Source organism: Zea mays, chromosome 4 (assembly GCF_902167145.1).
Source record: "Zea mays cultivar B73 chromosome 4, Zm-B73-REFERENCE-NAM-5.0, whole genome shotgun sequence".
NCBI lineage: Eukaryota > Viridiplantae > Streptophyta > Magnoliopsida > Poales > Poaceae > Zea > Zea mays.
This window is the reverse complement of record NC_050099.1, coordinates 247,480,859-247,493,588: the sequence shown is the minus strand read 5'-3', so window position 1 is coordinate 247,493,588 and position 12,730 is coordinate 247,480,859. Positions and strand designations below refer to the sequence as shown.

Sequence of the window (12,730 nt, the reverse complement as noted above, 5' to 3'; positions counted from 1 at the left end):
CAGATGGGTCGGCGCGAGACGGAGCGCGAAGGGGGGAAGAAGCCGGAGGGAGACAGGCGTGAGAGGTGAAATCCCGCGGCCTTCGTGTTTGTCCCGCGCCCAGGTCGGGTGCGCTTGCAGTAGGGGGTTACAAGCGTCCACGCGGGAGGGAGCGAGCGGCCTTGCGCGAGCGCCGTCCCGTCCTTCTCCGCGCGGCCAACCCTCCGTAAGAGGGCTCTGGACCTTCCTTTTATAGGCGTAAGGAAAGGATCCAGGTGTACAATGGGGGGTGTAGCAGTGTGCTAACGTGTCTAGCGGAGGAGAGCTAGCGCCCTAAGTACATGCCATCATGGCAGCCGGAGAGGTTTTGGCACCCAGTTCGTGTGGTGTCGTGGCCGTCGGAGGAGCGCTGGAGCCTAGCGGAAGGACAGCTGTCGGGGTTGTCAGGTCCTTGCTGACGTCCTCTTGCTTCCGTAAGGGGGCTGAGAGCCACCGTCGTCATAGAGCGTGCGGGGCGCCATCATTACTTGTTTGGCGGAGCAAGCCAGATGGGACGCCGGTCTTGTTCCCCGTAGCCTGAGTCAGCTTGGGGTAGGGTAATGATGGCGCCTCCTGTGACGTGGTCGGTCCGAGCCCTAGGTTGGGCGAGGTGGAGGCTCCTCCGAGGTCGAGGTCGAGTCTGTCTTTCGAGGCCGAGGTCGAGTCCGAGCCTCTGGGTCGGGCGAGGCGGAGACCGTCGGCTGAGGCCAGGGCTGAGTCCGAGCCCTGGGGTCGGGCGAAGCGGAGTTCGTCGTCTTCCGGGGCTGAGCCCGAGTCCGAGCCCTGAGGTCGGGCGATGCAGAGTTCGTCGTCTTCCGGGGCTGAGCACGAGTCCGAGCCCTGGGGTCGGGCGAAGCGGAGTTCGTCGTCTTCCGGGGCTGAGCCCGAGTCCGAGCCCTGGGTCGGGCGAAGCGGAGTTTCCTATGGCGCCTGAGGCCGGGCTTGGCTGCTGTCAGCCTCACTCTGTCGAGTGGCACGACAGTCGGAACGGCGCAGGCGGTGCTGTCCTCTTGTCAGGCCTGTCAGTGGAGCGACGAAGTGATAACGGTCACTTCGGCTCTGTCGACTGGAGGGCGTGCGTCAGGATAAAGGTGTCAGACCACCTTTGCATTAAATGCTCCTGCGATTCGGTCGGTTGGCGTGACGACTTGGCCAAGGTTGCTTCTTGGTGAAGACTGGCCTCGGGCGAGCCGAAGGTGTGTCCGTTGCCGTAGGGGGTCCTCGGGCGAGACGTAAACCCTCCGGGGTCGGCTGCCCTTGCCCGAGGCTGGGCTCGGGCGAGACGCGATCGCGTCCCTTGAATGGACCGATCCTTGACTTAATCGCACTCATCAGGCCTTTGCAGCTTTGTGCTGATGGGGGTTACCAGCTGAGATTTATGAGTCTTGAGGGTACCCCTAATTATAGTCCCCGACAACCATATTATATTACTTAACCGAATTTAATATTTCTATTCTCTCGTTGTGTCTTGGATATCATGTTAAAACCAAGTCTTTCATTTTTACTGTTTAATAGCTTGCCATATCATTTTTAGTTTATATATCACCTGAATTAACGCTATAGAAACTGAATGGTACGGAGGGTTAGCACTGCTCTTACCGACCCGTATTGACACAAGTTTTAAAGAACACTTCTTCACGTAATCATCCTTGCATTGTGAAAAGGAGTAGGATTTGCGATTTTGCGTGTACTCACTCCGATTTTTTAGATGATGCTGTTTAGTATAAAATTGAACTGTGCAGCGACGTATATATCGGAACGGAGGTAGTATATGTTCAAGCCTTCAAGGCTGCGTGTGCGTCTGCGTGCGAGCTCTTTTTTTTAAGCAGAAAGTTTCTGTTTTCCCATTGTTTGTACTCAACTGAGGCTATGTTTGATTTCTTTAGTGTAAGGACTAAAGTTTAGTTAGGGGACTAAAGTTTAGTCCCTAACATGTTTGGTTCTAAGGGCTAAAGATAGTAAGAATATACTAAATAACTTATAAGAAGACTAAAATGGTTTTTAACATTCTCTTGCTATTAGTACAATTGAACTAAATGAGAGGTAAATATGGAATTAATATGGTTTAGTCCCTTTTAGCACATATGTGAAGGACTAAAGACTAAATCATTTTAGTCCATATTTTAGTCCTAGTGTTTGACAAAAAAGAGACTAAATAAGACTAAAAACTAGAGACTAATCTTTAGTCCCTCTAACCAAACACCCCTTGAGAAACAGGGTCGAAAATCTCTGCTCATTTCACATCGAACGCTCCGCCTACAATCCTGTACTGCACGCGCTCCCCATCCGCACAACTTCCCGCCTCCCATGGCGGCGCCGGCGCCGGGGGCCACCCGCCTCCACCCCCCGTTCCTCCTGCTTCCTTCCCCGCCGCGACCCCATCCTCCACTCCGGCTCCGCTTCCTCCTGCCGTCCCCGCCGCCTCTCCGCCTCCGCCGCCGCTTCCCGCTGCTCGCTGCCGCCGCCGTCTCCGCCGGCGGCGGCGGTGGAGGGGAGGAAGCCGCCGGCAGGAAGGCCGATAAGGCCAGGCAGCTGCAGAAGCGGGTCCTCGTGGGCGTCGCCATCGGGGTGGGCGCAGGCGGCATCGTGGTCGCCGGCGGCTGGGTGTTCGCAGCCGCCGTCGCAGCTGCTGTCCTTGCCGGCTCCCGGGAGTACTTCGAGCTCGTCCGCAGCACTGCCAGCGGAGGCGGGACCCCGCCGCCGCGATACGTGTCCCGCGCGTGCTCCGCCATCTGCGCTCTCATGCCCATCCTTACGCTGTAAGGGCGCATCACGTTTCTTCTTGCGTTGCTTATCTTTTATCGCTCTGTCTCTCTCATAGCTGAAATTTGCTTCGAGCGGAGGTGCAATTTAGCTACGATTTCAATGAAGCCTTCATCTTTTAGCGTAATGTGATTGTGGGTGGGCTGTCTACTAGCTACTACTACCTAGGCCATAGAGTGGATCTGACATCTGAGTGTTCCAGGAAAGGCAGCTGTGCATAAAATTGCTTCATCCTATTCAAATGTGATTTGTGATGACAGTTTGATGAACTTGGTTGCAGTGCAAAAGTGTTCTGACAAATAGAAGATGAAAATGACCTGAAGCTAGTTCATCAGCTATTCAACTACATCAAATAAATTTTAGCCTCAGAACTTTTCAGTCTGTGAAATTGACTAATCTGCTGGTTTGATTATTAAGATTTTGGCTTGTGGGATAGTGAGACTGCAGGGTTCAGTCCCTCGTCAGTATATTCGTATTCCTGAATGCAGTAAGGAAGAACTTGAAACATTGCTTGTTCTAACATCCCCACAATATAGATGAGTTTAGGTGACTTTGGAGCGTAGAAATTGCTTGGGATTTCTAACATCAACAACACGAAAACACTTTAAAGTTCATTAGTTAGCCTTCAACAAGATAGGCAGGGGAATAGGTGATTGTAGATATATGACAGCGATACTTGCTAAGGATTCACAATCTCAATCTGAGAGCAAACATGGGCCCCATCAGAGGCGTCCCGGAAATTTTGGGGGGGGGGGGGGGGGGGGGGCTGTGCAAAATTTTCAATATATGTGTGTGTGTGTGTATATATAAGAAACGAAATCTTTAATAATGTTTTCATAGCCAATCTTATCTAGCATTCTAGACTCAATCACTATTATAATCAATACATTAAGTCTTTTTTGTGTCATTGTAGAACGTAAGTAGGACTTTAATGGATTCAGTTAGAAAAACTTTGCTTTGTCGATGCAACAGTAAACTAATATTGAGTATAACTCTATATGGACTGTTGCATTGGGGAAATAATAATATTGCTTCAAAAAATTAGAATTCGAATTGGACCCATATTTTTCTATGGAATAAAATCTTGTAGAAAATTTAACTCCACAAATTCTTTTGCCACGGCGGCCAGTTCATCTCTTATATAAGTACAATCAGGAATACGACTCGGTAGCGATTTCGATTTATTTATGGTTTAGATCATGTTTTGACTTATATTCATGCAAATTAATACCTTTCAGTTGTAGTATATATATCGATCTAAAATTTTGGAGCCCTATAATTTTAGGGGGCTTGTGCGGTCGCACATGTGGCACGGCCCTAGGGACGCCCCTGGCCCCATGCATGTATCTAAAAAGATTTTACATATTCAACTGTCATTTCATGTGAATATGACTACACCTCTGATTTCTGATGTTTCAATTTGCCTAGGTACTATGGACGCATGGATGTTACTGTGGCATTTTCTGCATTCGTTATTGCCATAGCATTGCTTTTACAAAGAGGAAATCCTCGTTTTGCTCAGCTAACTAGTTCAGTTTTTGGGTTGTTTTACTGTGGCTATCTACCTTCTTTCTGGGTTAAGCTCCGGTCAGGATTAGCTGCCCCTGCCTTAAATACAAGTAAGTTGCTTGGTTGGATCGTCTTTTTTTGCTCTTGTGCTAATGTGCTGTTTAATTTGCTACTGTTGATATAGATAATGTGTGTATTAAATGGATTGGCCTTACAAGGTCATGTCATTCTAGTGCTTTCTATTTCTTTGCTACCTGTAGGACCCTCCCTGATATACAGTGTGTTTTGCCAGGTATAGCATACCGTTGGCCAATTCTTCTCGGTGGACAAGCTCACTGGACAGTTGGACTTGTAGCAACCTTGATGGCTATTAGTAGCATCATTGCTGCTGATACATCTGCTTTCCTTTGTGGAAGGGTACACTCTATAATCAGTAATGTTTTGTTTTCTTTATTTATTTCCTTTTGCGGATGATGTAGTTCTATTTGATGAAAGTCGGGTAGGAATTAATAGAAAACTAGAGTTATGGCGGGGACTCTAGAATCCAAATGTTTTAGACTCAATAGGATTAAAACTGAATATATGAGATGTAACTTCGATACTACTACACATGAGGAAGGAAATGTTAGTTTGGAAGATCAAGTAGTGTCTAGGAAGGATAATTTAGGTATTTAGGGCCAATGTTATAGAGAGACAAGGATATTAATGAAGATGTTATCCATAGAATCAATGTATGGTGGATGAGGTGCCATCAAGTATCTCATGTTGCATGTGACAAGATCACAAGAGGGTACCAATGAAGCTAAAAAGGCAACTTTTATAGGACAATGATTAAACCTGTTATGTTGTATGGTGCAAAATGTTGGCCTACAAAAAGACGACATGTTCAATAGATAAGTGTTGCGAAAATGTGTGTGTAGCTTGTTGCATTGGATTTGTGGCTATACAAGAAAGGATTGAGTATGGAACAATGATATACGTGGTAGGTTAGGGGTAGCACCAATTGAAGAAAAGCTTGTCTAAGACCGGTTGAAATGGTTTGGACATGTCTAATGGAGACCTCCAGAGGCATCAATCCATAGTGGGATCCTAAGATGCAACAGTAGTAGAAAGAGAGGCAGGGTAAGACAAAAGTTGACATGGGAAAAGGCAGTAAAAGGAGACCTAAAAGTATGGAATATACCCAAAGATTTAGCCTGAGATGGTTGGCACTACTACTTGATTTGATTTTCTTGAACGAACATAATAAGAGTGCATGGAAAACAACTATCCACGTGCCTGAATCTTGACTTATGGCTTCTGTTATGTTTCAATTCTAGTCTATCGTAACTTGCTTGCGACTAAAAGGCTTTGTTATTATTTCTTTCTATTGTTGAGTTTCGTCTTAGACTACTCAACTTGCATGGGACTAAAGGCTCTGTTGATGTTATATTGATATTTGTTGCGTCTTGCATAACACCATGGGCTTTTTTTACCAATGCACCAGTGTTATATTGAACTAAGAAACATGTATAGTTGTTTGGGGTCTTGTAGCTCATTATTTAAATTATAGCAAATATCTGTTATCTGTATTCGTTAAGACAGTTTTTGAAATGAGGCCTGTTGCTCATGAATTATTATGCCAAATAAACCACGTGGTTCATGGTGTATGGTGAACCATCGAAGCTTCACCTTAAGACTAGCTGCACTCAGTTAATCTATCTGTATAATCTGGCCAGTTAAGTTTGCAGATTAGTAGTTGAAAGGAGTACCATGTGACCTTGACCTTGTTATTTATTCTCTGTTTCAGGCATTTGGTCGTACCCCTTTGACTAACATAAGCCCTAAGAAAACCTTGGAGGGTGCTTTAGCTGGCCTAGCTGGCTGTGTGCTGACCACTGTGCTGCTGTCAACTGCCTTACGCTGGCCAAGATCACTGTTGAGGTGTGAATTCTGGAATTTCTACTATTATTGTGTTAGCAATGGAACAGTACCTTCCTCTAGGGAAGTGCTATCTCGCACATTAAAGAGAAAAAACCAAAACGACAAACTATATTATGTGCATATTAGACTTTGGACTTGATTATCCTAAAAAGGACTTGCAGCCTGCCGTAATTGCTACCGTTTTCTCCGAAGTTGCAGCGTATAGATTGTGCTACCGCATTCCCTTGTTTGCCAATGGGAAAAAAAAATATGCGCTGCATTTCGTTTCATTGCCTAATACCTATTCCATTGATATCAGTGCCACAGCTTATGGAATCCTGATCTTTCTGGGTTCATTGTTTGGGGATCTTGTCGAGTCTCTGATCAAGCGTGACGCTGGTGTCAAGGACTCTGGATCACTCATTCCTGGTCACGGTAAGCAACGGAGTAATCCTTCGAGGAAGATACATTTCACAGAAGGGGATAAATAAATCCGCACTGTATTCATGTTCTACCAGCGTCTCATACTCCACGCATGACTATGACAGAAATGCCGCGTACATTGCAGGTGGGATTCTCGACCGAGTTGACAGCTACGTGTTCACAGGGGCACTCTGTTACTCTTTTGTCAGAGTAGCTCTACCCTCGTATGGGGTCTGAATAAAGCACCTGGATGTTTGCTGGTTTGTCTCTCCTGCCATCAGCAATGCGGTAACCGTATTTTAACATAATGTTGAGTATTGCTTAGAATGCCCTAGACAGACAATGTGATCCTCCTATCCAAGCAAATTGGGCGTCCGAGTTTCTGACTGTTGAAGATAGAACCGAAGATCAACGTCGACAGTGTTACGGACTTGGGGCTTGAGATGGCCTTTCCAGCTCAACCAGTCTGTTGCAGACTTGTAGCTTTGGGTGTACATAGTTTATCTTTTTTTTCATAGGGTAGAAAGGAAAGCGTAATTATCCGTCGCAAAAGCTGTTAACTGTGTATTGAGGCAGCTTATGTCAATATGTACTATACCTGTTGGTATCGATTGTTTTAATGATCCAATGCATTTGATTGGTAACTAAGTTCCCTACTCATATCAGTTGCTCAGGTTTTGATGGTTGAGGAGAGGAGGGGTTATAATTGGTAGTCTTGATGGATTGGATTCCACGCCATCTTTACAACTAATTAATTAATTTGAAATGTGCAGGATCTGAACAGAGAAAAGTCACAAATTTTCATTTATTACGGTTAATGCTAATCTTTGGAACAGCAGTTTTTTGACAGAAAGCATCAGTTGAATGTTACCCTGTGTGTCTGTGTGTCTATATACTCAAACCAGCAAAAGTTCTCTACATATGTGGAATCTGACACAAGGTACAAATAGACGTCGAAGAAAAAAAAAACTGGCAAACAAACGAAAGCTGAAGAAACTGGTCTCTCGTTCCGTCTTTCTCAGTGTGACAAACGATACACTATCTGGACCAGGAACCATGTGAGATCTAGGAAGTTCCTTCCAGGTGAGATCCCATCATTCCGAAAGCCAGTAAACAATGAAAAAGATGTGCCTGCGAGAACGCACGGATAGCCGGATAGGCATGAAAAAGATAATGCAGCATAAAACGTAAAAGTTAGATCTACTGTCAGATAGTATCTATGATATTAAAACAGAACAGATCTATGATTATATCGGGAACTTTTCGTCGAGCTGTTTCACTTTTGCTTCAGCATCTCCAAACACCCTCTGATTGGAAAGAGCTGCTCTTGTGCTTTGAGCTTGGCCATAATCACCTCGTCGATCAGAAATCGAGGCAAAAAGGGAGAAAAAAAGAGAACTTGACTCCTTGTGCCAGAGACAGAGCTCTGAACAAATGTATAGACAGACGTTGGCACGGTGCAAATATTATTGAGCTGCATTGCAAACGCTCCTAGCAACCTAGTATTCCTCTACGCTCTTGATTGGTCTCTTTCATACCAGCGCAAGAGGTAATCAGCTGTGGCATACTGAAACTGCAACAGAACAAAAATGTGTTTGATTATATTTATCTTACATATGACTATAATTATATTTTAATAATGTGCTTTTTAAATACTAGCAAATACAGGTCGATCGACCATCTTTTTAAGGCCACACAAAGGGATTCTGTCGAGCTCATCACATTCACACACGTGCGCAGCTTCTCTTCTCTCCTTGCATTTGCATACACGGTCGGTGCATGCGCCACCTTTTATTTAGCAATCCTTCCCCCCTCTCGCTCCGCGCGCACGCTGTCGTCCGGGGGCGGAATCCGTCCCTCGTGTAATAAGAGGGCAGTCGTCGTCGTCGTCGTCTTCTGCCCCGGCCATGGCCGATGCAATGCACGCATGCAACCTCGTCGATCGGCCGTGAGCCCGTGAGCCGTTGCTGTCTGCATCTCACCTGGTGTTGTTCAGGTACCATTCATCATTCCGTCCAGATCTGCCGCCGCCATTATTGGCGAGTCGGTCGGAGGACGGAGGAGGGGGAGAAATTAAAGCCAGCATGGGGCGAGGAGGTCGCGGCGGAGCTCAATGCTCTCCCTGAAGGCTCAAGCTGAGGGCGCCCATCCCTGTTCCCGGCCGGCCCCTTCCAGATGGATCCCCGGCGCGAGGAGCTGCTGCATGAGCTAGGGGTCCGTCCGTCGTCGTCCTCGATCTGTTGGACGGACCTCATCCTGTCCTCTCATGGATGCATGGTCGCATGCAGGGCATGTGGGACGAGATCGGGGAAGCGGAGGAGGACCGGCGGGGGATGCTGCAGGCGCTGGAGGAGGAGTGCCTCAACGTGTACCGCGCCAAGCTGGAGAAGGTCCGCCAGCACCGGGCGCAGCTCAAGCGGGAGATCGCCGACTCCGTCGCCGAGGTCGCCGCCATCTGCGCCACCATCGGCGAGCCGCCCTCCACCGTGCACACGGCCTGCTCCTCGCTCCAGGTAAACGCAAACCAATGCACGCGCGCACGTATACAGTCTTCCGCGGCGGTTATGATGTCGACCGTGACGGCGGATCGGGACCAGGGCACAGGGAGCCTGAAGGAGGAGCTGGGCCTGATCGCGCCGGAGCTGGCGGAGATGAGGCGGCGGAGGGACGAGAGGCGGCGCCAGTTCGCGGACGTCGCCCAGCGGGTCAACAAGATCCAGCAGGAGATGGACCTGCAGCTAGGCGGCGGCGGAGGCCAGGGCCAGCCTCATGCTCATGTCGCCGTCGACGGCTCCGACCTGACGACGACCAAGCTCGACGAGCTCAGAGCCTATCTGCGGCGCCTGCAGCAGGAAAAGGTCTAAGCCGTGCATGCATGCTATTGCTTACTCGCGCTGTTCTGAATTGCTTTGGTTCGAGCGAGATCCCGACGACGCATGTACGTACACGCAGGAAAGTCGCACCAAGAAGGTGGCGGAGCTCATGGCTACGCTGCACTCGTCGTCCTTGGTTCTCGGCATGGATCCCAGAGAGACGAACAGCGTCGTCCATGGCGGCGTGCAGACGCAGGCCAGCGGTATCAGCGACAGCGCCATCTCGGGGCTGGCTGGGGGCATCGAGAGGCTGAGAGAGATCAAACGGAGTCGAATGGAGAAGGTATGCGTCGACGTCGTATAACTCTCGCCGGTCGCCGCGCGCCGTTGAATTGAATGACGCTTTGGCAATGGCATGCATGGCAGCTGCAAGACCTGCTGGGCAGCATGCTGGAGCTGTGGAACCTGATGGACACGCCGGCGGAGGAGCAGCGGCGGTTCCAGGGAGTGGCCTGCAACATCGCCGCGTCCGAGGACGAGATCACGGAGCCCGGCGCGCTGTCCATGGCCTTCATACGCAACGTACGTACGTGCGTACCGTCAGTACTCTGTAGCGCTTGGGGTCGGGGCAAACTAGGCGCGCCGCTGCCGTGGGATCTGACCGGAGCTCCACCGACCGGTGCATCATCGTCCATGCGTGCAGGTGGAGGCGGAGGTGATGAGGCTGGAGAACCTCAAGGAGTGCCGGATGAGAGAACTCGTCGTGAAGAAGCACGAGGAGCTCAAGGAGATCCGCCGCCGCGCGCGTCTGCCCGAGGACGACACTACCGTCATGGTGTTCGACGCCATGGACAGCGGTATGATATGGTGCTGCTGGTGGAGTAATGCGAGTGCGCGTACGACTGACACGGAGTGGATGTTTGTCCACTACTGCAGATGCTGAGCGTGCTATGATCCTGGAGCGGCTGGAATTGCAGATCTCCAAGGCCAAGGACCTGGAGTTCAGCCGGAAGGACGTGCTGGAGAAGATGGACAGGTGGCAGGCGGCGCTGGAGGAGGAGTCCTGGCTCGAGGAGTACAGCAGAGTGCGTCGTCTCGATCGTCAGACTCATCATCTCTATCCCTTGCTGCATAATCCGATCCGCTTGCTTCTTGTCGCAGAACGAGAACAGATACAACACCGGCAAAGGGACGCACCTCGTGCTCAAGCGCGCGGAGAAAGCCCGCTCCCTTGTCTGCAAAATGCCGGGTACGTAGCTAGCCTTTGTTCTGCTTCAGCCATGGCGCGTTCTCTGAACCCTTGTAGGAGTAACAAGGAACTGACGTGTTTGTGTTCGTGCAGCAATGGCGGAAGCTCTGGTGGCGAAGGTTGTTGCTTGGGAGAAGGAGAGAGGCGCCAGGTTCGAGTACGACGGTGTACGCCCCTCCATCACCTATACATGGCCTATGGGGCTATAACGGCTGCACTGCACTGCACGTCTGCACTGCACCTCAGTGCAATAAACGTTCATGCATGCGCAGGAGGTGCTGCTGGACCTGCTGGAGGACTACGGCAACGCGAGGAAGGAGAAGGAGCAGGAACGGAAGCGGCAGCGGGACCAGCGGCGGCTGGTGCAGGGCGCGGCGGCGGCGGACCGGGACGTGTCGTCGCCGGTGGCCCGCCCGCCGCCCAAGGCCATCAAGAACGTCACGAGGTCTCTGTCCATAGGGCGCAACGCCGCCGCCGCCGCCGCCGCCGGTGGCGGTGGCAGCCCCAGGAAGGCGGCGCCGGCGTCGTCCAGGCCCGGCACGCCCAGCTTCCTCAAGTCGCCCTTGTCGGCGCGCCGGGGCGGGGGCGACGAGGGGGCGCAGATGCTGTCGCCGGACTCCTTCGAGTGACCTCTTCTGCTTGCAGTTGCAGTCAGCATTCAGCACGCTGGAATGGACAGGGATATCGTCGATCTGCAACGCCCAAATTCTGGATGGATCCTCCGTTGAACTGAAACCTTTTGCTGTAAAAAAGTTCTCCGAGGGTTGGAGTGCATGCAGAGCGAATGCTTTCGAATGGCAAAAAAATTGGAAATCGTACGGATTTCATTTTTAAAATGAACAGAACCAAGTTTGAAACACAAGTTCGGTCCGAATAAAAACTAAACAAAAATCAAACAGACACCAAAAGACAACCAGCTGTAAACTCCAATTTTATAAGGAAGGAAGCACGGGCGTAGTCCAGGCCGAAAAACTGTTAAGCCCAAGCACAGAATATTGGGCCAGGCCCACGTATAGTCCAGGAGACCAGGAATCACCAGTCATCAGTCTCCACTCTCCAGTACGAGAGCCACGCACACTCCCACTACATTTGGGTTATGCATAACAGGTTGGCCCAAAGCCCACAATTCTAGTTATGACTCAGTCCTTCACAGCTCAACCTATCTATAGGCTCGGGCCGGCCTGAGATAATGCATGGACCGTGCCTGGGCCTCAACTTAAGCACACAGACCGGCCTGACACGACCCATTTAACTAAGGTACACTAAAGCCTACTAGCAATTCTATCCGTCCGATAGTATGGCGGCGCCGCCATCCAACGACCACTAGCCATTCGACCATTTCCCCACCATTTGGTGCATTTCCGGATTCCCCAAGGCCCAAACGCAAGTCACCAAAACGGCAAAACTAGACAACCCGCCGACCGCCGCAACCCTAAACCTAAAGTCCTAAACGGCTAAACGCTCAGTCGCTCACACGTAGAGATGGTAATGGATACCCGAAACCTGAATACTCGACGGGTTTTACCCGATATGAAGGCGGGTACGGGATGATTTCTCTACCCGCAGATATGTTAATGGGTAAAACCTCTACCCGTTGGGTAGACGGGTATGGGTACGAGTTGGTACTACCCGTACCCGTCTACCCATGGGTAAAATATGCCCGCATCAATACCACTATAACCATCTAATAGAGCTCATCCTAGCTAAAATAAAACTCTTCTTTTACTATCATTTGTCTAGATACCAAGTTATGTGATTATATGATTTGTTATATGTGAAGTTGATTTTTTTTGCATGTTTATTTAATATTTTGAGTGATTGGTATATTGAAATTTAAGACTTTCCTATCGGGTTCGGGTTGCGCGACGGGTAAAAATACCCGCGCGGGTACGTGTATGGGTAAGATTTTATACCCGCAAACATATATGGGTAATCCGACAGGTAGATTTTTTTTGATAGATACGGGTATGAAATGATACTATCGGACGGTTGGACTGGGCAAAAAGAATCGGAACCGAGGAACCGAAACCGAACTAACCGAACCGAGGAACCG

General features: G+C 49.6%; 2 protein-coding genes across 3 annotated transcripts; both read left to right on the top strand.

Annotated features, from left to right (window-relative positions):
• The first annotated feature begins 2,239 nt into the window (after positions 1–2,239).
• LOC100283421 (phosphatidate cytidylyltransferase) lies at positions 2,240–7,274 on the top strand. Its single transcript, NM_001156322.2, has 6 exons — positions 2,240–2,777; positions 4,210–4,400; positions 4,583–4,707; positions 6,080–6,213; positions 6,512–6,627; positions 6,761–7,274. Exons 1-6 carry the CDS (start codon positions 2,326–2,328, stop codon positions 6,850–6,852), a joined length of 1,110 nt encoding a protein of 369 aa, NP_001149794.1. The 5' UTR covers positions 2,240–2,325; the 3' UTR covers positions 6,853–7,274.
• A 1,140-nt stretch (positions 7,275–8,414) lies between these two features.
• On the top strand, positions 8,415–11,650 carry LOC100381554 (65-kDa microtubule-associated protein 3). 2 transcript variants are annotated; one of them, XM_008679266.4, is made up of 10 exons: positions 8,415–8,829; positions 8,904–9,128; positions 9,213–9,473; positions 9,568–9,771; positions 9,855–10,010; positions 10,132–10,285; positions 10,365–10,513; positions 10,590–10,677; positions 10,771–10,828; positions 10,950–11,650. In XM_008679266.4, the coding sequence occupies exons 1-10, from the start codon at positions 8,791–8,793 to the stop codon at positions 11,134–11,136; spliced, it is 1,521 nt and encodes a 506-aa protein (XP_008677488.1). In that variant the 5' UTR covers positions 8,415–8,790; the 3' UTR covers positions 11,137–11,650. The 2 variants fall into 2 exon arrangements, with proteins under 2 accessions (XP_008677488.1, NP_001167852.1); NM_001174381.1 differs by having other exon boundaries at positions 8,525–8,829; positions 10,771–10,844; positions 10,950–11,393.
• The last annotated feature ends 1,080 nt before the right edge of the window (positions 11,651–12,730 follow it).